The sequence below is a fragment of the Microcebus murinus genome, chromosome 6 (genome assembly GCF_040939455.1).
Source record: "Microcebus murinus isolate Inina chromosome 6, M.murinus_Inina_mat1.0, whole genome shotgun sequence".
NCBI lineage: Eukaryota > Metazoa > Chordata > Mammalia > Primates > Cheirogaleidae > Microcebus > Microcebus murinus.
In genome coordinates, this window is record NC_134109.1 from 30,958,193 (window position 1) to 30,983,595 (window position 25,403).

General features: G+C 36.4%; 1 protein-coding gene across 3 annotated transcripts; it reads left to right on the top strand.

Annotated features, from left to right (window-relative positions):
* The first annotated feature begins 1,526 nt into the window (after positions 1-1,526).
* On the top strand, positions 1,527-25,173 carry COX16 (cytochrome c oxidase assembly factor COX16). 3 transcript variants are annotated; one of them, XM_076003905.1, is made up of 6 exons: positions 1,882-1,979; positions 3,194-3,293; positions 9,735-9,795; positions 10,935-11,006; positions 22,489-22,551; positions 25,007-25,173. In XM_076003905.1, the coding sequence occupies exons 3-6, from the start codon at positions 9,754-9,756 to the stop codon at positions 25,121-25,123; spliced, it is 294 nt and encodes a 97-aa protein (XP_075860020.1). In that variant the 5' UTR covers positions 1,882-1,979; positions 3,194-3,293; positions 9,735-9,753; the 3' UTR covers positions 25,124-25,173. The 3 variants fall into 3 exon arrangements, with proteins under 3 accessions (XP_012636656.1, XP_075860021.1, XP_075860020.1); XM_012781202.3 differs by lacking the exons at positions 1,882-1,979; positions 3,194-3,293; positions 9,735-9,795 and adding an exon at positions 1,527-1,738; XM_076003906.1 differs by lacking the exons at positions 1,882-1,979; positions 3,194-3,293; positions 9,735-9,795; positions 22,489-22,551 and adding an exon at positions 1,527-1,738.
* The last annotated feature ends 230 nt before the right edge of the window (positions 25,174-25,403 follow it).

Genomic DNA, 25,403 nt, shown 5'->3' on the forward strand with positions numbered 1-25,403 from the left:
CTTGCTTATACGCTATTCAGAGCAATAATGACTTTACACACTACAAATGATAAGACAGCAGGACAATGCTCTGAAATATATATTAGTCAAAGGCTATTGGAGCTCTGAGTAGGGAATAATATACATTGCCTGTGGAGTAAGGGTGACTTCAGGAACTGGTATCCCTGGAGCTGCATTTTGAAGATGTGGAAGTTCGTGGAATACACTACTCAAGGAATAGCCTTCCTCCAGCATAGAGTATGAAGTGAACAGTGGCACAAAAGGCAGAACAAAATCATATTACAAACAGCCTTAAATTCCTCGCTAAGAAAATTACAGTGAACATGTATGTTCTGGAGAATCTTATCATTGTTTATGTTGTTTAGATAACTTTCAGCGGTGTGGAAGATAGACTTGGGAACCACTGTGGGTTTTGTTTGTTTTGGTATTTGACACTATAGTACTATAGACATGAGTGTCATTGGAGTAGCCTAAAGGCAGATCTGGAGTTTCTCCACTGGAGATCACTTAGGGGGCTACTTTAATAGGTGAAAAGATGATAAGGGATTAAACCAGAAACATTTCAGTGGCAATGGAGAGGCAAGGACAGAAAGATTTCAGGGACAGCATGGTAAATGTTACAACTTTATATCACCTCTGGGTGAGACTTTCTCTGATTCACTCTGGCAAAGGAGTGGGATGTATTTCAGACACATGTTCGTTTGTATGTCCCAAAGCTCACCAGTTTCTTTAAGGTAGAGATCGTATTTTTTTTTTTATCTCTCTGTTCCTAGAACAGTCCAATGACACGCAAAAAGGTGGTCTATATGGTTGCTGAATCAGTGGAAAATAGGTATTCATATGGGCTATCTCACAATAAAAGCATTAGCATTAAAGGCTCAGTGATAACTGATAAGACAATACACTGATTACATTCAACCTAACCTTTCTAGTGATTTCTTTTAAAGCCCTTATTAAGATGGTAAATTCCCCATCCCACACACTCCTATGGGCCAGGGAGTGTTCTAAGAAGACGTTAGTCTACACTCAGAAGATGGTCTGGCGCGATGGCTCATACCTGTAATCCTAGTACTCTGGGAGGCCAAGGTGGGAGGAACGCTTGAAGTCAGGGGTTTCAGACCAGCCTGACAAAGAAAGAGCAAGATCCCAGCTCTACTAAAAATAGAAAAAGTTAGCCTGGCTTGGTGGCCTACGCCTGTAGTCCCCGCTACTCCGTAGGCTAAGGCAGGAGGATCTCTTGAGTCAAGGAGTCTGAGGTTGCTGTGAATTAGGCTGACGCCATCGTACTGTACCCCAGGCAACAGAGCGAGTCTCTCAAAAAAACAAAACAAAACCAACCAAACAAAAACAGAAGACGGGAAAGACCGCTTTCCATATCAATTAAATGGTGACTGCAAACCACATTCAAGTCCCTAAATCCCAATTGCACGCCCGGGTTTGGGAACCAAAATCGCTGACGCCCAATTTCTGGGCGGATGCGCGAGTATGTTACGGTGGATCGATTGCTTTTGCCTGGCGGAGGCCTATTACTAAAGGACCGCTTCCGGGAGAGCCACGGCAAGGAGATGAGTGAAGGACCTATTCGTTGTGGCTCAGAGCTTGGGCCGCTGAGATTTGGGAGTCAGCGCCAGGCCTGATTGGAGATATAAGTGGGTCGAAGGATTTCGTCATGTTTGCACCCGAGGTGATGCGTGCCTTGCGCAAGAACAAGACCCTTCGCTACGGAGTTCCCATGTTGGTGAGTAGGATGCAGAGAAAGTGTGGTGCTGGAGTTGCGGAAGGGGTGGAACCTCTTCTCTGGCGGGCTCAAGACTGCAAGGTAATAGGTGAGGTCAAGGACTTGCACCCGGGCTTGGAAGGAGCTAGCGATAGGTGTAGAGTTTTTAGGCAGTCTTTTTTTTTTTAGTCTTCTTCCCTCGCTTGTAGTGGGATCTCGGGGACCATTCCTTCCCCTGGTAGTTACCGGAATCTGCCGACTTGTGAGTGTGGCATCTTTTCCATTGTCGAATGCAGTCGCTGTGATTCACAGCTGAGTAAACTGAAGCTCAGAGAACGAGATCAGAACCAGAGTTTAACCGAAGTCTGGATGATTAAGCTTGCTTACCCCACCCCCAACTCACGCTGTATTTTGACAGTACTGTGGATCGTGGGGACTAGATGTATTTAATGTAAATGTACAATTTGTGGTATTTCCCCGTCTCAGCTTCCTAGTTTATGAATTGGCTTAATTCTTCCAGGGTTATTGTGATGAACTAAATAAGACCTTGTGAATTTAGCACAGTGCCTGCCACATTGTAGCAGCCCTCAAATGGTCGCAATTTATATTTCTAAAGCACAGTGAAAGCAGCTTTGGTGTTTTTATGTTTGCATCCAATTCTCCAGAGTTCCCTAAAGATGTCATGAGGATGCAGGTTGAGGCTGACATAAATGCAGCCAGTGTTGAAATCCAGACGACTCTCTTTATTTGCTCTTTGATCATGAGCAAGTTTTTTTGCTTCAGCAAGTTTTGAGGTCATAGTAAATGAAATAATTTAAGTAAAGCATTTGAACAAGAGCTGCTTTCTTTTGAATAAAGAATAATTTATTGCTTTGGTATAGATGTTTGTGCAGGTGTAGTTACCAGCTTTTGCATTTAAGCAGACTAAAGGAAAGAAGTGACCTTAGAAATGTAATGAGTTTTTATTCATCTTTGATGAATCTCAATTTTAGGAAACTCATTATGTATATTTAAAAGAGTTTAAAATAACTGTCTTTATAAGATAATGTAGTAATTTACTTGTGTAGATAACAAGGCATGTATAAAAACTACCCTCTGCCCCAGAATAGAGAGCCATTCAGAAGCATTGTGATTGTGGTTACTGACTTCAAGTCATCAGCATGTCCCAATAGAAGCCAGTTTGATTTCTGTTTCTTACCATTCAAAATCATCAAAGCCAAAGTCTTAAAACCACTATGCATTGAAGTACCTTCTTTGTTTTAGTTCGTGGATTGGGAAGCACCACAATAGGCTTCTTCCCAAGTATTAAATATATTACTCTAGACTGTTCTCTGTGTCTGTATTGGACCTAGAGGATCATGTTTCTGAACTTGTATCCTAAACATGTAAATATAGTTGACCCTTGAACAACATGGGTTTGAGCTGCGTTGTCCACTTATATGCGGATTTTCTTTCACCTTTGCCATCCTGAGACAGGAAGACCATTCTCTCCTCTTCCTCCTCCTCAATCTGCTCAATGTGAAGACAACGACAAGGACGAAGACCTTTATGATGAGCCACTTCTGCTTAATGAATAGTAAATATATTTTCCTTATGATTTCCTTAATAATATTTTCTTTTCTCTAACTTATTTTATTGTAAGAATATAATATATAATACATAGAATATATAAAATATGTGTTAATTGACTGTAATCAGAAAGGCTTTCTGGTCAACAGAAGGCTGTCAGTAGTTAAGTTTTGGGAGAATGAAAAGCTATATACATTTGACTGTGCAGGGGATTGGTGCCCAACCCCAGCATTGTTCAAGGGTCAACTGTAATTTCGTAGAGGAAAATATTATATTCAATACCCTAAAGTCCATCATTACTAGAAAGAACTCAGAAGATACATTCTGTTCATCATGTATCAGTCATATATGCTGTAATTACTATACTACATTTATTTTCAAGTTGATATTATTTCTTCTCTTGGATAAATGTTATTGAGTCATAGGAATCTTTATTCAACAACACACAGAAGAGGACTTCAATTACCAGGTATATGCTAATATGCTAATAATATTCCTTCTCTTCTAAACCACTTGAAAAAGAGAATATATTTGTTGTTTCAACTTCTGCACTGCCCATTTAGTCCCAGAATTTACTTTTGTAATCTGACCAGTGACCTACTGGTTTCTACACACTAAAAAATGGACCCATTTAGAGGGTTCAATTTCATTGTTTTTAATATATCCTCAGTTATGCAACTATGATCACAATCTAAATTTAGAACATTTTCATCACCTCAAAAAGAAACATCATAAAACCATTAGCAGTCACTTCTCTGCCACCTGTTATTCCACCCTAGGCAACCACTAATCTACTTCTGTCTATAGATTTGCTTATCCTGGACATTTCATATTAATAGACTAATACAATATGTGGTGTTTTGTGACTGGCTTCTTTCACTTAGAGTGTTTTCAAGGTTCATTGACGTTGTAGCCTGTATCAATACTTCATTCCCTTTTATGGCTATATAATATTCTATTATTTGCATATATAACATTTTGTTTATCCACTTATCAATTTTTGAACATTTGGGTTGTTTCCATTTTTTGGCTATTATGAATAATGCTTCTATGAACATTTGTGTACAAGTTGCATGTAGAGGTATGTTTTCATCTCTCTTGGGTAAGGTATGTACCTAGAAGTGGAATTGTTGAGTCCTGTGGTAACTCAGTTTAACTTTTGAGCAAGTGTTAGATATTTTCCACAGTGGCTGTATTATTTTAGATTACCACAGCAATGTGTAAGGTTTTCAGTTTCTCCATGTCCTTGTCAACCCTTATTATTGTCCATCTTTTCTATTATTATCCTTTCTAATAGGTGTGAAGTGATATCTATCTCATTGTGGTTTTGATTTGTATTTCCCTAGTGACTAACGATGGCATCTTTCAAATATTTATTGGTCATTTGTATATCTTTTTTTGAGAAATGTCTGTTCAAATCCTTTGCCAATTGTTTAATTGGACTATTTTTCCTTTCCTTTAACACCTGGATCGAGCATGTGTCCTAATCTTTGTCAAGGGTCTCTGCATGCTTTTTTTGTGCATGCCTTCAACATTCAGCCATGTAATTTACATCCACCTTAAGCCTTCACTTTTTGCTTGCTCAGAGCTTTAAGATTAGCTATAGGTGAGAGTTTAGGGCCTTTTCAGGTCTTTCTTGAGCATACACATTGCTCTGGGCATACACACAATTCTGTTCATGTGCATGACTTTCTAGATTCTCAGGAATATGTTTGAGCTTTTATTTATTTATGTATTTATGTATTTATTTCAAGAAAATATGAGAGTACAAACATTTTGGTTGCATTTTATATCTTTGCCTCTCCATAGCAAAGGTTAGAGGTATGCCCTTCCCCTCCACAATGCTCACCGCATACCTCAGATGGGGGGCTACTCTCCCAATCCCCGAATTCCTGGTGAACACCACCACCATTTGAGCACCATAGTGTCAGTCAGTACCAATTTGATGGCAAGTACATGTGGAGACCATTCTTCCGATCTTGTGTCACCTCACTTCGAATAATGGGCTTGAGCTCAATCCAGGCTAATATAAGCAGTGCTAGCTCACTGTCGTTTCTTAAAATTGAGTAATATTCCATTGTAAACCAAATTTTAATAATCCGCTCATGAATTGACAGACACTTGGGTTGTTTCCACATCCTTGCAATAGTGAATTGTGCTGCCATAAACATTCAGGTGCAGATGTCTTTCTTATAGAATGCCCTATGCCCTTTTGGATAGATACCTAATAATGCTATTGCTGGATCAAATGGTATTTCTATTTTTAGCTCTTTGAGGTATCTCCAAATTCTTTTCCACAAAGGTTGCACTAATTTGCAGTCCACCAGCAGTGTAAGAGCATTCCTGTCTCTCCACATCTTTGCCAGCATTTGTTGTTTTGGGATTTTTTGATAGAGGCCAGTCTCACTAGGGTTAGGTGATATCTCATTGTGGTTTTAGAAATGTGCCTGAACTTTCTAAAGTCCTCTATGGACACCTGCTTCCTCACATTTTCTTTTTAAGCTTTTAGGTTAGCCTATTGTTAGCCGTAACTCAGGCAGTCTTGATGTTAAACAATTACCTCTGACTTTTTTCGACAAATACCTTCTGGGAGAAGTCTGTGCTACTGAGTTCCAAATTGAGTAAACTGAAGACAGGCTTGTGAAGTCTGGAAGCAGGAACCACCAGATCAGTCAAATAATGACAATTCTCAGGAGTGGGATTTTAAGGAGTTCCAACCCCTGTATCCTCTCCAGTGGGTGCTAGGCTTTACATTAGACTTGGAGGCTATAGCTTTTCATGGTTATCCTGGAGCTGGGGTGGAGAGGAGAGAATAGTGCCAGTTAAAAATGCCACCAAGCTCACTCTTCCTGAGACTCAGTCGTTTTTCTTAAGTAAATGCTCCCCATGTTACTGCAGGACTTTGTGTAATTGCCAGAGTTTTGAAAAAGTTAATGTGACAATTTTTCATTGCTTTTATGGAAGAGAAGATTTTTGGGGATCCTCATTTCACCGTTTCATCGAAGTCACCCATTCGTTCTTTTTTATATCTTCTATCTTGGTGAGATTTAAAATTTTTCCATTTGATTCAAGAAAATCTGTAATTGCTGTTTGAAGCATTTTTGTGATGGTTCTTTTAAAATCTTTGTCAGATGATTCCAACCTCTGATTTATCTCCATGTTACCATCTCTTGTTAATCTTTTTAAATTAAAGTTTGTCTTTGTTTGTGTTGCTATAAAGGAATACCTGGGGCTGGGTAATTTATAGAGAAAAGAAGTTTATTTGGCTCACAGTTCTGCAGGCTATACAAGAAGCATGGTGTCAACATCTGCTTCTGGTGAGGGCCTTAAGCTGCTTCTACTCATGGTGGATGGTAGAAAGGGAGTCTGAACATGCAGAGGTCCTGTGGTGAGAGAGGAGGCAAAAGAGGGCGGGGTAAACGTTGCCAGGATCTTTTTTTCAAACAACCAGCACTAGAGGGAAATAATAGAATGAGAATTCACCCATTACCATGAGGATGGCAGCAAGCTGTTCATGAGAAATCTGTCCCCATGACTCAAACATCTTCCACTAGCCCCACTTCCAACATTGGAGATGAAATTTCAACATGAAATTTGGAGAGTCAAATATCCAAACTATAGGAAAGTTGTTATTTTCCTGTTTCTTGGGCATTTTGAATATTACAAACTGTGATATAACTATAGGAAACTATATCCTATTTAAGTCTTTTACTTTAGCAGGAGGTCACCATGTTTAAGTTTAGCATGTAGGTAGTAGCCTATTATTTTGGGCTCTCTCTCCTGATAATTTAGTTTCCAGAGCCTTTGTAATGCTAATTTGGTCTGCTTTGTTCACATGATGCTACTGGGATTCCTGATTGATCTTGTCTGTGTGGAATGTTGTAATCAACATGTAAATAGTTTTAAAGCCATAAGATTAATTGAGATTATAAAGGAAGTGAATAGAGAAGAAGACCAAGCATTGTGCCCTAGGTTTGGGATATACAGAAGGAAACAATAAAGGAGACTAAGAGGGAAGGAATCTGAAGTAAAAGAAAAACGAGATGTAAGGGAGGAGGAAGAGAGTGTGACTGACCAGGTGTATCAAATTTTGTTCATGAAATAAGAACAGAAAGTTAACTATTAGATTTAGTAATGTGGATGTCATTGATGGTTGGAATTGATCTAAGATAGTGTTGGAGGAGCAGCAAGTATAGACAGCTCATTTTAGAAATTTTGCTACACATAGGAACAAAGAAATAGGTTAGTAATTGGTGGGGAAGTGATGTCTAGGAAAGTTTGTTAATAAGATAGAAGAAATAATAGCATTATTGTGATGATGAATTGTTCAGTGGTGAGATTTCAAATGTACAGGAAAGGAGAGAATTCATGAATCAATGTCCTTCAATAGATAAAAGAAGATAGGATCTAGTGCACAAATGAAGATATTTAGTTAGAAGTGTGGATTCTGTGGCAACAAATGGTAGGTGGTACAGTGCAGTTCAAACACTACCAAACACTACCTGCCCTTCCGTCCCCCCCCCCACACACACATGCACACTATCTACACACAGTCCTCCACAAAACTCCCCTTACTTCAGATACCAGGTGCAAGCTCCAGGTTTCTTAGGCCACCCATCCTTCTAACCAACTGGTTACAAATTCAAGTGTTCAACTACCCTTTCACGTTCAGTAATTCACAAAAATGACTCATAGAATTCAGGCGAACACTACACTTGTGATTACACCTTTACTGTACTATGTTTACTATATTTGTAAAGAATACAAATTAGAAACAACCAAATGAAGAGACCCATAGGGTGAGGTCTAGCAGGGTCCTTTATGTGGAACTTCTGTGTCCTTTCCCCATGAATCAGGGCCTGTCACCCTCCTAGCACATTGATATATTCATCAGCCAGGAAGTTCAATCAAGCTTCAGTGCAGAATTTTTATTGGAGTTTCATTATATTAATAGAGACATGGGTGATTGAACCACAAGGCACATGATTGAACTCAGTCTCCAGCCCTCCTCTTCTCCCTTGAAGTTTAGAGGTTGAGTTGACATCACATAGCTCAAAGACCTAGCCTTCAAGTCATACATTTGGCCTTTCCAGCATGGTCAGGCTCTATCCTGAAACTATCTAGGGACCCACCATGAGTCACTTCCAGTCTCAATCCATTGACATAGCTATAAAGTAATACCTAAGGCTGGGTAATTTATAGAGAAAAGAGGCTTACTTGGCCCATAGTTCTACAGGCTGTACAAGAAGCATGGCACCAGCATCTGCTTCTGGTGGGGGCTTCAGGGTGCCTCCACTTATGGCTGAAGGCAAGGGGGAGCCAGCATCACATGGCTAGGGGAAGGAAGCGGGACAGAGAGGGGAAAGAGGTGCCAGGGTCTTTTTAACAATCAGTTCTCACAAAAACTGATAGAGTAAGAACTCATTTCCATGAGGATAGCACCAAGCCATTCATGAGGGATCCATCCCCATGACCCAAACACCTCTCACTAGGTCCCACCTCCAACATTGGTGATCAAATTTCAACATGATATTTGGAGGAAACAGATATCCAAACTATATCACCTCCTTAGCATAAACTCAGCTGTTATCCCAGGAGCCCACCATAAATAGCAAAGACACTTATCATTCAGGATATTCCAAGTGAGAGCTCTTTCCCAGGAACCCAGGACAAAGACTAGGAAAATTCTTTATTATGCAATGTGTGGGTACTGTGATTGCAGTAGTCCTGGAAAGAGATCACGGTGGCCTGACCTAGGGTATTAGAAGAAGATATTGTCAGAAGTTGTCAGATTCAAGAAATATTTTGAAAACAAAGATGACAAAACTCAGGGTTGTATTAGATATATGGGGTATGAATGAGGAGCTTAAGATGGCTCTGAAGAAGTTGACTTGAAGAATCAGATGGAAGTAATTGACATTTACTAGGATACGAAGACTGATTAGAGCAAGCTGGGGGAGGAAGAGTGTTGGAGTAAGGATCAAGAGTTATTCTTTTGCGTTAATTTGTGTATATACCTGTTGGACTTTTGAGTGGAGATGTCAAATAAGAAGGTGGGTCTTCAGTTCAGGGTAATATTTCCTGTTGAATACACATTTGGAGGTTGTTAGGTTATGAGGCCTGTTTAAATCCATGGAACTGGATTGCATCACCTAGGGACTCAGTGTTGGTTGAGAATGGGTAGAAGAGGTATAAAGACTGAGTCTTTCAGTACCTCCAGTATTTTCAAGATGGACAGATAAGCAAGAATGAATAAAAGGAAACTGAGAGGAGGTGGGAAAACTAGGAGTGTGTCTTTTCATTGAAACTAAGAGACAAGTTATTTTACTTATACAAAGAATTGTTACATATTGACATCGCAGGTATTAGCTGTTTATATATAAGAGATATTTTTTCCTGATTTGTTATCTTTTGTTTTTTATATTGTCTTTATTTCACTTATTCGTAGGTAGAAGTTTTAAATTTTTATGTGGTCACATATACTGAGTTTTGAAATTCATAGGCTCAAGGTTAGTATTCTTAACTTCAAAATTATAAAGTTTTGCAGTCTCAGGAGTTTTTGTAAAATAATTATAAATGTTTATGTTTTATAATGTTTTATGCCTTTTTATATTTAATTGTTTAATTGGTAATATGAATATATTGATATAAAAAGGAAAGTAGGAATCACACTTTATTTTTTTCCAAATAGCTAGAAATTTGCATCTTTAGGAGGAGGGATTAAAGCCAGTTAAATTTTTAGATGAGATGATAAAGCAGCAATGACAATTCAGGTGATCTTTTTAGATTACCACATAGTGAGAAGTATGGCATATTTCATGATCCCTTTATCACTTGGTAAGAAAATGAGAGACAATGCTCTCTAATTGGCTTATTTTGCAAAATCATAAGATTAAAAAAAATTCTGGTTGTGTGGAAACAAGGCCAGAATTTTACTCCTGGGTTTACCCTATGTAACTATGTTAAAAGAAGGAAAAACTTTAAACAAAATAAATTTTCTAAAGTTTATTTGAGCAAAGAAGATTCGTGAGCCAGGCATCACTCAGAACCAGAAGTGGTTACGAGAGGTCTGCTCTGCAACTTGTGCAATGAGTATTTATAGATAAAACAAGGAAGTACAAAAATAGCTTGATTGGTTACAGCTGGGCATCTGCCTTCTTTTCACCTGGTTTGATCAGTTGACTGATCAAGTTTTGGTTTCTTTACCTACTAAGGTTGCATAGGAATTCAGAGTATAGACAGCCTCAGGCCAAATTTAATTTAATAATGGGCAAGTTAGTTGGCTGTGCTTTTATTTTCTCATCTGTCAAATGTTTTGTTATATTTTGTTTTGTTTTGTTTCCTTAGCTGATATGTTTGTTGTAAGGGTCAAATAATATAATATGTTATTTAAACTATAAGGTCAAGTTCATGTATGAGGTGCTGATTTTGGTATTTGGTAATGCTGTGCTATATAATGTTTCCTAAACAGTATGTACTACATCTACTCTGAAAAGATGAGTGGAAAAATAATCCATAGGATTAAGCAGGAAAAATAATGTATAGGATTTTTATAATGTCTCTGTTATTAATATTCAGATAAGTAATCTGTGGATAGGTTGAATTCTACCCTTCTATTGTGTTTAATTGTTTCCTTTCTTTGTTTCAGTTGCTGATTGTTGGAGGTTCTTTTGGTCTTCGTGAGTTTTCACAAATCCGATATGATGCTGTGAAGATTAAAGTAAGAACTATAATTGGAGTCGACAGGGTCTGTGTGTATGTATGTTCTGGTTTAGGAGAATTGTATATTCAGTATACTAAGCATTCAGAGTTTGTCCTGTTTTCAAAGTTAATATATGATCCTTGTGCTTTTTCCTTTCTTTTTTTTTTTTTTTTTTTTTTTTTGGAGACAAGAGTCTTGCTCCTTTACCCCAGCTAGAGTGCAGTGGCATGATCATAACTCACTACAAGCTCAAACTCCTTGGCTCAAGCGATCCTCCTGCCTCAGCCTTCTGAGTAGCTGGTCCTACAGGTGGGCACCATGATGCCCAGCTAATAGAGATGCGGTCTTGCTCTTGCTAAGACTGATCTTGAACTCCCGCTCTAAGTCAGTCCACCCACCTCCGCCTCCCAGAGTGCTAGGATTACAGGCATGAGCCACCATGCCCAGCCTTTGTGCTCTTTCTTAATCTTTAAAATAATCTTAATGAGCCCATGAAAGGGAATCATGAAATGTAAAGACTTTAGTAATCTTTCTTCTTATTTATTAGAGAATTTGTAATATTGTTAGCTTTCTCCCACAAGATATGATCTGGTCTAGTTGTTTTTAGGATTTAGAAGGGACTAAAGAACATGGGTCAACAATTTCACTTCATTTTATCTCTCCAGTTATTAATATCAATTAACTGTTTCATATTAATATCAGTAATTTTATAAAGTATATTGATATGTATCTTCAGTAACTATTACTAAAAGAAAGGAATGTGATTTTTCATTATAAATAATGATACCTATCTTTTTATAGTGTCTACTTTGTGGTAGGACTATACTCATTCATATATATATACTTATTTTTTTTTTTTTTCTTTTTCTTTATTTTTCGTTCTTCAATAGAGTGCTGAATATATATACTTATATATATGTATATAAATATATGTATATATACACACATGCTCAAATGCTCCTTGAATTACAATGGGGTTACGTCCCAATAACTCATTGCAAGTCAAAAATGCATTTAATACCCTGATAAACCGATCGTAAAGTTGAAAAATTGTAGGTCAAACCACTGCAAGTTGAGGACCATCTGTATTTTACTGTCATTATATTACAGGAGAGGAAACAGAGACTCAGAAAGCTTAACTAGCTTGTGTAAGGTCATGTGACTAGGGGTAGAGTTAAGATTCTTACCCTCTATGACTACATAATTACTGTCAAATTCAGGCTAAGTATTACATAAAAATTCTGGCTCATTTATTCAGAAATATGTAGTTTTCATTTGTGGCACATACCTGATATTTGTAGGTTTTCTTCTAAGTAATATATGTTTTTCATTAGCAGACCTCAGTAATATTGGTGGGAAAGTAAGGAGTATAAAAGCATATTCAATTTTCTCAGTTAATTTTATGGTTTTAGTGAAACCAGCTCTAGCTAGTCTTAAAGATAGTAGATATTAGAGTAAATATTAAAATTTAAAAGACCATGCAATTTCTTTGAGGGAATAGAACAATTTTTAGTTAACTAAACAATTTCAGTTAACTAATAATTTTCAGTTCATGTTAAAAGGTTTCAGTTAGCATCCCAATTACTTTATGAAGGATTTTTTTTCTTAGCTTTTAAGATAAAAGTTATGATAATCTGACATTTAGAAGTGAGAGAACATGTATGTATTTGAAAAATAATTGAATATTTATCATGTGTTAATCATTTGTTAGAACCTTCAGATAAAGTATCAAGAAACTGGTTCTTATAGAGCTTACAAAATAATCAAGGCTGGAAGACATCTAATAAAAAAAAAAAGCGCCCAAACATATAATATAGCAATGCACAGTAAAATGTCATTACTAGACCTTCACGGAGAGTCATAGAGATTAGACTTGGGAAAGGGCAATCAGAGAAGGTTTGCTAAAGATATCAACCCTTAAATTAGTCTTTAAGAATGAGTGGGAATTAGCTAAATAGTTGAAATGATTTATATTCTATAAGGTAGAGGGAGTATTGGGTTTATGGTCAGAGTTTCATTTTAGAACTATCTCTCTGGCAGTGGAATACAGAATGGATGGGGATTGGGAGAGCAACATAGAAAGGGAGAGATTGTTTGGATTGGAAATAAAGAGACCTGTTAGGATTCTGGGGCAGTAGCACAGAAGAACCATAATGGAACCTGAAGTAAAACATTTACAATGGTGATAAAGAGAAATGAATGGGTTCCAAGAAATTTTTTTGTAGCAAATTGGTAGTATTTGATGATTGATGTATGTGATATCAAAATATGAATAAATCTAGGATGACTCAAGGTTTTAGTTTTGAGGACTGATAACTGGTTGTGCTAATCACCCACTTAAAGAGGATGAGGGAGGTTCAGATAACAGGAGAGGTCTAGAAGACGGAGAGAAAATAAAGAGAACAAGGTTAGGTAAAGTCAAGAGAATGAAGCTGATTGAAGTTGAGAGGACAAGGTAAGTTAAAGTCAAGAGAATAAAGTTAAAAGAATGAGATTGGTCAAGGTCTAGAGGAGGAGGATGAGACAACAAGGTTGAGGTGAGAAGGATCAGAAGACAAGGGCTACTAAGAGTCAGAGATTGAGGTTGTTTGACATTCAGAGGTCAAACTCAGGTGAAGTCCAAAGTCAGTGTTGGACAAGGTTGAGTTCTAACAAGGTAGAGAGGATGAGGTAGGCTAAGGTTGAGTGGAGTTGAGAGGGTGAGTTTTGTCCTTAAGGATTGAGAGGCTAGGATTGGTTGAGATTGACAGCAGTTGCAAGGATTGAGAGGTTGAGGTCAAGGGGAGCAGGGGTCAAGAAGGCTAGATTGCTCAGTCAAGGCAGTTTGAGACTGGGGTCTAGAGAACAAAGTTGGCTTAGAAAAATCAAAAGAGGTTAAGTTCTGTTGAGAAACTTGTAGAAGGGTGGAGAAAAGGTGGTATTGATTTGGAGTGACCATCCATCATAGTTTGCTTGAGACTGTCCTGATTTTAGTACTAGAAGTTTGGCATCTCGGGACAGAAACATGCCTGCTTTTCAGTGATGGGTGTGAAAGATTCAGAGGAAAGTAAAAGACCCCTAAGGCAGCCTAAAAAAATAAGAGCTAAAGCAACAGCTTTCAATTTTTAGTGTGAAATAGATATGGCATAGTTTATCTGTGGTCTGTAGTGGCTATTTCTAGTTTTTTTCTTGTTGCTGATACTGATAGCTAGGTATCCACAATAATGGACGACCTATTGTTGCATCACACCCAGTGAGGTGATTTAAGTGTGCAGTTTAAGTACATTGCAGTTGTGAACAGTAACAGTCTTTGACTTTGCCCGTCTGCCCATATGTTGTGCTGTGTAAGAAGATAGTGCTAGTTTAATTTTTTTCTTTTTTTTGAGACAGGGTCTTGCTATGTTGCCTGGATTAGAGTGCAGTGGTGTTATCACAGCTCGCTTAAGCCCAAAGCTCCTGGGCTTAAGCCATCTTCCTGCCTCAGCCTCCCAAGTAGCTGGGACTACAGGTGCACACCACCATGCCTGGCTGATTTTTAAAAAAATATTTTGTAGAGATGGAGTCTCGCTATATTGCTCAGGCTGATCTTGAACTCCTCCCACCTCAGCTTCCCAAAGTGGGAGGGATTACAGGCATGAGCCACCATACCTAGCTAGTTTTTAACATATAATTATATAATTTATATAATATATATAATTTATATTTATATAAATATATATAATTTATATTTATATAACATAATTTTTAAAAATCTTTGTTATATTTTTTTGATATCAGATGTGTTGAATAATATAAATATTACGACCATGTTTTGTAAAATTCAGATAATGAAAATGAGAACGATTACAATACCAATGTCAGTATGATCCAGACATCACTGAAAAAGAAAGCTAAATGACTCTTATTTTAATGACAGATAGAAGGACACATACAACTGGATTAGGGAGCTAAATAACCAAAACAGAGCACACTACACAATACGCAAAAAAGAAATTGCGATTGGTCATGGTGGAGACAGGGATGTCAAAGCACATATGAAGACTGAATCTCACAGGTCTAGAATGAGACAGGCAAGTATTTATAAATCAATCAGTTTACCCATCTCCCCTCTAAACACCAAACACTGTACTCAGACTAAAATAGCAGCTGCTGGGTTTGCTTCTACATACCATACCAACAAGAACATGTATTATTATCATATATTGTTCCCTTGATTATTCTATGAAACTGAGTAAAGTTACATTTTTCTGATTTAAAGGTTAGAATTAAACTATCCTGTGGGTGAACAAAAGGGAAATTCTGGTAACAGATCTGTTGACCCGCTACAGTATATAGTTGATTCTATTAAATATTACCAAGGATCATGCTTTCTATAGTATATCAACTGATGAATTGAATCATGATAACCAGATACCGTGTTTCCCCGAGAAAACATATTCATTTTATATTTATTTTTCCTCAAGAAGACACCCTAGGGCTTATTTTCAGCGGATGTGTTATTTTTTTAAGTATGGTACAACAATCTACATTTATTCAAATATAGTTAAGTCATCTTCTTCTGGAACATCATCATAACTCTCCAAACCCCGAATTCCATCCTGAATTTCTTGCAACTCTATTTCCTTTAGAACCATTGGCCCCAATCTCTCATGTTGAGCAATAGTGCTCTCATGGGGCCAATGAGAAGGGCTGCTCGTCTTCTTTACCACTCTGGGAGGAAATGCATGGGTTGTGCAGATATGCTGCGTAGCCACGCCCATCACTAGGTCTTATTTTGGGGGTAGGGCTTATATTGTGCAAGTGCTTAGAAATCCTGCTAGGGCTTATTTTATGGGTAGGACTTATTTTCGGGGAAATACTGTATGTCCACCTTAGCTCTTAGGCACTTTGATTTGGAAAACAGTGGAGTTTTAAATTATCTTCTGATTTTTTTGAAGATTTCAATGAAATGACAGAAAATGTAATACATTCACTCATATCTTGTCAGTTGTTACTTTGCTTAATCTTCTTTCTACTTCCTTTGTATTTCAAAATATTAAGGGCATAAAAATGTTTTCATTACATGGCTTGAATCAGGGCTATAAATGTGCCCCTTACCTAAAAAGTGTTCATTGTACTCTTTAAGTGGGTTTTTACCTCTCCCCTACTCCCACCCTCCCCTGCTTGATTTCCAATGATGTTTACTTCCCTCTGTCCGCCTGTGTGCCCATTGGTTAGTTCCAATTTGTTAAAGTACATGTGGTGGTTGTTTTTCCATTCTTGAGATACTTCACTTAGGATAATGGTCTTCAATTTCTGCCAAATTGCTACAAAAGGCATTAATTCATCCTTTGTTGTGGCTAGGTAGTACTCTGTGGTATACATATACCACATTTTGTTAATCTATTCTCGAATTGATGGGCTCTTGGGTTGATTCCACATCTTTGCATTTGTGAATTGTGTTGCAATAAACATTCGAGTACAGGTGTCTTTTTGATAAAATGACTTATTTTCCTTTAGTTAGATACCCAGTAGTGGGATTGTTGGATTGAATGGTAGGTCTACTTTTAGTTCTTTGAAAAATCTCCTTTCTGTTTTCAATAGGAGTTGTACTAATTTGCAGTCCCACCAACACTGTATAAGCATTCCTTTGTCCCTGCATCCATGCCAGCATCTATTGTTGTTGGACTTTTTAATAAAAGCCATTTTAACAGGAGTAAGGTGATATCTCATTGTGGTTTTAATTTGCATTTCTCTGATGATTAGTGATGTTGAGCATTTTTTCATGTGTTTATTGGCCATTTCTGTATCCTTTTTTGAAAAACTTCTGTTCATGTCTTTTGCCCACTTCCAAATAGGGTTGTTTTCCTTATTGCTGATTTGTTTGAGTTCTTTGTACATTCTGGATATTAGCCCCTTATCAGATGTATAGATTGAGAATATTTTCTCCCATTCAGTAGGTTGTCTATTTACTTTTTTTTTTTTTTTTTCTTTTTCATCCATATAAACTCGTGTGGAGGTTGTCTATTTATTCTGTTGATTATTCCCTTAGCTGTTCTAGAAGCCTTTTTACTTAATCAAGTCTCATTTATTTATTTTTGTTGTTGCTATGATTGCCATTGAGGCCGTAGGCATAAATTCTTTGCCTAGACCAGTGTCTAAAAGAATTTTCATACATTTTCTTCTAGAATTCTTAAGTTTTCATGTGTTACATTTAAGTCTGTTATTCATCTTGAATTAATTTTTGTGAGTGGTGAGAGATAGGGGTCCTGATTCATTCTTCTGCATGCAGTTATCCAGTTATCCTAGCACCATTTATTGAATAGGGCTTCTTTTTCCCAGTGTATGTTGTTGTCTACTTTGTCAAAGATCAGTTTGCTGTAGGTAGATGGTTTTATGTCTGGGTTCTCTATTCTGTTCCATTGGTCTATGTCCCTGTTTTTGTACCAATACCATGCTGTTTTGGTTACTATGGCCTTGTAATATAGTTTGAAGTCTGGTGATGTGATGTCTCTAGCTTTGTTCTTTTTGCTTTGTTATTTGGTCATTGGATTGCTTTGGTTATTTGGGCTCTATTTTGGTTCCAAATGAAGTGTAGAATTATCTTTCCTAGATCTGTGAAATATGCTTTGATATTTTGATGGGGATGGCATTAAACCTGTAAATCACTTTGAGTAGTGATTTATGTGGGCATTTTAACAATGTTAATTCTATCAATCCATGAGCATGATATATTTTTCCATTTGTTTGTGTAATCTGCAATTTCTTTCCTCAGTATTTCATAGTTCTTGTAGAGATTTTTCACCTCATTGGTTAAGTATATTCCTAGGTATTTTATTTTCTTTATAGCTATTATGAATAGTATTGAGTCTTTGACTCTCAGGTTTACTGTTATTGGTATATAGAAATGGCACTGATTTGTATACATTGATTTTATAACCTGAGGCTTTGCTGAATTTATTTACCAATTCCAGGAGTCTTTTGATGAAGTCTTTGAGGTTTTCTAGAAACAAGACCATATCATCAGCAAAAAGTGGTAGTTTGACCTCTTCATTCCCAGTTTGGATACCCATTATTTCTTTCTCTTGCCTGATTGCTCTGGCTAGGACTTTGAGCATTCTGTTGAATAGAGGTGGTGACAGTGAGCACCCTTGTTTTCTTGTTCCACTTCTTAAGTAGAATGCTTTCAACTTTTCCTCATTCAGTATGATGTTGGCTGTGAGTTTGTCATATAAGGCTTTTATAATATTGAGATATGTTCCTTCTATGCTTAGTTTGTTGAGGGTTTTTATTCTGAAAGGGTGCTGAGTTTTGTCTAATTCTTTTTCTCCATCTATTGAGATGATCATATGGTTTGGGGTTTTGCCTTTGTTTATGTGGTGAATCACGTTTATTGCTTTACATATGTTAAACCATCCTTGCATCCCTGGAATGAAGCTCACTTTGTCATAGTGGATTATTTTTTTGGTGTGTTGTTGAATTCAGTTTGCTAGTATTTTATTAAGGATTTTTACATCTATATTCATAATAGATATTGTTCTGTACTTTTCTTTTTTTGTTATGTCCTTTCCTAGCTTTGTTATCAAGGTGAAACTGGCTTCATAGAATGAGGTGGAGAAGATTCCCTCCTTCTTGATGTTATGGAATAATTTATGTAGTATGGGTACCGTTCTTCTTCGTAGGTCTAGGAGAATTCTGCCGTGAAGCCATCTGATCTAGGGCTTTTCTGTGTTGGAAAACCTTTTATTACTCCTTCAATCTTGCTGCTCATTATTGGTCTGTTCAGGAATTCTATTTCTTCCTGACTGAGTCTTGTAACATTGTATGTTTCCAGGAATTTGTCCATTTCTAGTTTATGTGTTTTCTAGTTTATGTGCATAGATATTTTCCTAGTATTCACAGATGATATTTTGTATTTCTGTGCTACCAGTAGTAATATCTTCTTTTTCATTTGATTGAGCTTATTTGGGTCCTTTCTCTTGTATTCCTAGTTAATTTAGCAAGAGGCCTATGAATTTTGTTTATCTTTCAAAGAACCAACTTTTTGTGTCAGTGAATTTTTATAATTGTTGTTGTTGTTGTTTTCCATTTCATTTAGTTCTGCTCTAACCTTTGTTATTTGTTTTCTTCTGCTGGCTTTGGGTTTGGTTTGCTCTTTCTTTTCTAGTTCCTTGAGATGCAATATTAGGTTTTTAATTTGTGACCTTTCTGACTATTTTATGTAGACATTTAAGGGTATCAATTTTTCCCTTAGGAATGCTACTGAATCCAAAGATTTTGATAGCTGTGTCCCCTTTGTTGTTCAATTCAAGGAATCTTTTGATTTCCATCTTAATTTCATTATTGACCCAACAGTTGTTCAGCAATAGGTTGTTTAATTTCTGTGACTTTGTGTAGAATTGAGTATTACTTTTGGAATTTATTTCTAGTTTTATTCCACTTTGGGCTGAGAAGATACATGGTATGATTTGGATTTTTTTGAATTTGTTGAGACACATCTTATGGCCTAAGATGTGATCAGTCTTGGAGAATGTCCTATGTGCTGATGAGAAGAATGAATATTTTATTGGTTTTGGGTAGAATGTTCTGTAAATGTTAGGTCCATTTGTTTTGGGGTCCCATTTAAGTCCAGTGTTTTTTTAATTTATTTTCTACTTTGTGCAGCTGTTACAGTGGGGTGTTGAAGTCCCCGACAATCATGATGCTAGTATTTATTTCCTTGCTTAGCTGTAGTAGAATTTGTTTTATGTATCTTGGAGCTCCTGTGTTAGGTGCATATATATTTAGGATTGTTATGTATTCTTGTTGAATTGCTCCCTTTACCATTATATAATGACCAAATCTTTGCGTTCCTTTGTTGTTGTTGATTAAAGTCAATTTTATCTGACACAAGAGTGGTTACACCTGCTCTCTTTTGGTTTCTATTTGCATGGAATATTTTTTTTCATCCTTTTACATTAAGCCTTTGTATGTCCTTGTGGTTTAGTTATGTCTGCTGGAGACAGTAGATACTTGGGTTTTGTTTTTTTTTCCCATCCATTCAGCCAGCCTGTGTCTATTGAGTTGCACATTTAAACCATTAATATTTAGAGATAGAATTGATGTGGGGGGTGCTGTTCCATTCATCATGTTGAGTAGAACTTTATTGCTTTGTTTTTTCTTTTGTGCTATTGTTTTATAAGAGTTATGAGCTTTAGCTTTTTGAGGTGGTTTTACATTGGTGGGTATCTATTGTGCTGATTTGTGAATAATGCGGTTCTGAGTACTTCCTTCAGGGCAGATCTGGTCTTGATAAACTCTCTTAGTGTGTGCTTATTTGAAAAATACTTAAGTTCTCCATCAGTTGTGAATCTTAGTTTTGCAGGATACAGAATTCTAGGCTGGCAGTAGTTCTGTTTAAGAAGATTGAAGATGGGGCCACACTTCCTTCTGGCTTGTAAGGTTTCCAGTGAAAAATCTGCTGTTAGCCTAATGGATTTTCCCTTGTGGGTCAGTTGTTACTTACGTCTTGCTGCTTGTAGAATTTTTTTCTCCCTTTGACTTTGGCCAGGTAAATTATTGTGTGTCTTGGAGATGTTCTATTTGCTGTGAATCTTCCTGGTATTGGATGATCATCTTGTATCTGGATGTCTGGATCTCTGGCGTTACCAGGGAAGTTTTACTCAGTAATTCCCTCTAATAGATTTTCCATGCTTTTAGCTCTTTCTTCTTCTTCCTCGGGGATACCTATATTTCGTATGTTAGTTTGCTTCGTACAGTCCCACGTCTCTCTAAGTGATTGCTCCGCCTCTTTTATTCTCTTTACTGCCTCTTTAAATGACTGAGTTAGCTTGAGAGGCTTGTCTTCAAGCTCTGAGATTCTTCTTGGTTTAGTCTGTTTCTGAAGCTTTCTGCTATGTTTTGAATTCCCTAAATGACTTACTACTTAAAGTTCTATTATATCCTTTCTTATATTGTTTAGCTCTTTAGTGACTTTTATATTAATTTCCTGAAATAGTTTTTGGCTTCTTTTTGTTGGTGCTTAACTTTCTCTTCAATTCCATTCATCTTATTTGCCATCCATATTCTGAATTCCATTTCTGTCATTTCAGCAATTTCCTTGTTAGAATTCACTACTGTAATCACTCCATTGTGATCACTTGAGAGTGTTGAACTATTTTGTTTTTTAATGTTGCCAGGGTTCTTTTGCAGGTTTCTTCTCATCTGAAACCTCTTTTCTCAACTTGGGGCCAATAGGTTTGCAGGGCAACTGTCTTTTGTGGGAACTCTCCTGCTTAATTAGAAGGAGAGGAGGTCCCTAGATGGTGCTTGTTTTTCTACTCTGGAATGTTGACATGGCAGGGGAAGGGCATGTACACTAGATGTTTGTAATACAGCTATTCTGATATTTCCTGTTCACCTGTAATTGCTACTGTTTAAGCCTGTGCTGGATGATCTTTGTGTTGGGAACTGGGCAAGACCCTCTCCCCAGAGGCTGCTATTGTGGGGATTGCTCTGCCTGGTGTCTCCCTGAACAGGTGACAGTGACAGGTGGGTGAGGCTGTCTGGGAAGTGGCCATCATTCCTCAGCTATGGGTGTTTGCTTGAACCAGGTCCCAGTATACTGACAGCTCAAGGCTAGGAAGTCCCTGGTAGGGCATTAGATCTTGGAGCAGGAATTCTTTGCTATTTTCCATTTAATTATTGCATTTCCTTCCTTTTCTTTATTCTCTAATTCTGGAACCTCTAGTAGATATATGTTAGAACTTTTAGGTCTAGCTTTCCTCTATATACCTTTTCTTTTATCCATACCCTTTTTATCTCTTTGTACATTATTCTAGTGTAATCCTCTTGTTATACTTCTGGTTTACTTATTTAGTCTTAGACTATGTTCCTCACTCACTATTCAGCTATTCCATTTAATTTAATTTGGTTTGTTGTTTATTGATTTCAGCCATCACATTTCTTTCCTAAACACTTTGCCACACACAAAAAAGACTTTTTACATGAGTAACATGGCATTTAGTTCCTATTTAGTATTATAGAATACTATTTTTTTTCATAGATATCTCTATTTCTGATCTATAGAAGGTGTCCTTTTTTGTTTTCAAGTGCAACATTAAATTTAGTAGTATCTTGTATATCATTTCTATGTAACATAATTTAAGTAGGTAGTTGATAGTGTGTGGACTCTGGAAGCAGAGGGCCAATGCTCAAAGCTAAGCTGTGTCTCTTTGACAAGTTATTCAAACTCCCTATGTCCCATTTTCCTTACTTGTGACAATAGGGATAATAATAATACTTACAGGTTTTTTGAGGATTAAATAAGATAACATATCTCAAAATGCCTTACACATAAAAAGTATTCAGTAAATATTACCTGTCGTTAGTTGTAATAGTGGTGGTAGTAGTACATTAGTTATAATTATGTGATAGAGTGGATGGCAAAGATTTGGCCATGTGTTTGTATTTGGCCATGTTATTTCAGCCATCCCTTCTATAACTTTTAAAATCAAAATCTCACAGACTTAAATAACGTATGGTGCTTCTTTCTTTTCTACAGATTGATCCTGAATTGGAAAAAAAACTGAAAGAAAATAAAGTATCTTTAGAGTCAGAGTATGAGGTACTGTATGTTAATATAGTCTCTGTCCTATACCAGTCTTATTAGTCAGCAACTGATCTTATCTGCCTTAAACTTAAATTATTAGTAGTGCAGAAAAAAATTATTTATCTCGAATATATGGTATTTGGTATACTATATAGTCATTTGAGAAGAAAATAAAGATGGGTGCATACTTAATATACTACAACTAAATAAATTCCAGATGGATAAAGGTTTTAGAAGTAAAAAACAAAATACTGTAAGTACCAGAAAAAAAATGGAGATTTTTTTTTGTGGTCTTGAGTCAGAGAAGCCTATTTAAATGTGATATAAAACCCAAAAGTTATAAAAATAAAGATTAATAATTTCATACATAAAAATTCAAAAGTTCAACCTAAAAATCGAATGTATATAAAGTTACAAGTTATAGGAGACACCCTAAGAATATAGTTTGTCTTAGCATGGCAAATTAGTTTATTTAAATATGAAAACCACCTACAAATCAATATGAAAAAGTACAACAACTCAGCTGGTCAGTAGGAACATGGGCAAAGCATTTAAAAAGTTCAGAGGAAAGGAAATAAGTATGAATACCTATGTTCAATTTATCATAATAGAATATCAGTCAATTAAAGTTTTAGTGAGGTATTTCCACCCATCTAATTAGCAAAAATCAAAGAATTTAAAAGAATTTAAAAGCATACTATGTTATGGGATGTGTTCTCCATCTCTTAGAGTTTGATTGTTTTTTTTTTTGCCGGATCCTGTTTTCCTGTTTCTGTATATGTCTTGTCATCTTTGGTTGAAAAGTAAACCTTGTGAATAGTACATTGAAGAAAATTGTGAAGAGTGTTGATTTTCATTTTAGCAGGTAGTTTAATTATTGGCTAATCACCTTGAACTTGGTTTTGTGCTTTGTAAGGTATTATCTGTGGAAAGGCTATGGTCTAACTTGGTGGGACTCAATCTTGAAACTGTCTCCCCAGAGGATCTTGACAGGTGTTGGCTTTAAGCTTGGGATGAGTATAAAATAAGTCTTATTCTCGGACATAATCTTTACTCCTGAAGAGCAGCCTTTTTGGTGTCTTAGGTGGATGTCAAGGTAGCAACAACTACCACAACAATAGCCATGGATAATGGCTATTATTCTTTATTAAAAGCTTTTCATAACTTCAGATTATATCATAACTATACTTGAAAATGCCTTGCCACCTTCTTACATGCTAAATTAGAATTTTTTTCCTCCATATATATTTAACACAGACTCTTGATAAAACTATAAGTGAAATTTAGACAATGTTTTTATTCACTACTTTCCCATTATCTGGTTAAAAACCGTAATTTGCTACTTGTAGGTACATAAATAGTATGCCAATAGTGATGCTATGGTGAGTCTGTTTGGAAGTAAATTTTCCTTCTAGTTCTTTTAGAAACCATAGAATTTGAGAACTGAAGAAACCATATAGACCATTTGGTCTAGTCTTTTTATTATTGCTTAGGAGAGAGTTAACCCTTTGTATTCGGATGTCAAGTGTGGATAATGTCAAGTGGATAATGAGAAAAAAGCAAGCGAGTACAAAGGGTTAATGCTGAGATGGTTTAAACCACTTTAAACCACTTGCCAAAGTTTAAACAGCTGGTTAGTAAAAGAATAATGCTTAGTATCTAAGTGTCAAGGGAAATTTATACCATTTTCCCTATCTCTTTTTATAAGCAATTGTGTGTTTTCTCAGCCATTTTTTTCTATCTTACTCAATTATTTCAGAACAATCAAAGCAGCAGATGCATAAAAGTTACTGTCAGAGTGGTGGTCAGTAGAAGGGTGATGAAACATTTACCTTCTTCCCTTTTATCTTACCTTCATTTCTTTGCTTGAGGGACACTTCAAACTAAATGAAGGTAGGACAATCCAAAATGCATTAATAGTTAAAATTAGTTTCAATTGCCCAAAAGGGTTTTGCTCATGGTATATGTGAGGAAATTCTTTGCATTCTCATACCCAGGTTCATTTTTCAGGACAAGACAAATCATCTTGGCCTCTTTTCTTTCTTGTGGAAGACTTTAGGACTCCACCTTTGTTCTTTTCTTCTAATTTTCTACCATCCTCTATGATAACCCTTTTAGTCATTATTATGCTGGATCAGCTTTCAGATATGGACTTTTGTTTTTCCATCTTTTCCATCTTTTTGTGCTCTCAGAAATAAAGGCATGTACACTTTTTTCTATTTTAGTAGTTTTATGATTATGGAGAAAGATGGGCATTAACAACAATAACAAACAAGAAAAGTTCTAAATTTTAAGAAATATGACATTTCTTCAATTATGTTTGGTCTGCAGTTGATTTATTTGCTAAAATTATATTTGGGGGCCTATTAGATTCTTTCCACTCATTTATTCATTTATTCAGTAATGTCCTAATCAAAGCCACAAGGCTTCTATGCTAATATGTATACTTTAATTTTTTGTGGTTCTTTAGAAAATAAAGGACTCCACTTTTGATGATTGGAAGAATATTCGAGGACCCAGGCCTTGGGAAGATACTGACCTCCTCCAAGGACGAAATCCAGAAATCCTTAAGACTAAGACAACTTGACTATGCTGATTCTTTTTTTTTTTTTTTAAATAAAAATACAATAAACTGTTGCTCTCACTTCATACTCCTTTCTAGGTGAAAGAAAATTCCAGGTCCATGGAAACCTGGATTTGAGTAATTTGATGTCAGATAGTCTTGATAAAATGTCAAGTACAGGTCTTTATACTGTTTAGCTATTCCATTTGCAAATAAAAGTAACAGTGTTGACTATATTTACATTTTCAACAAAAATGTGGATACTGCTACTAAATTATATATGTATTCTGTTCTCCAACTACCC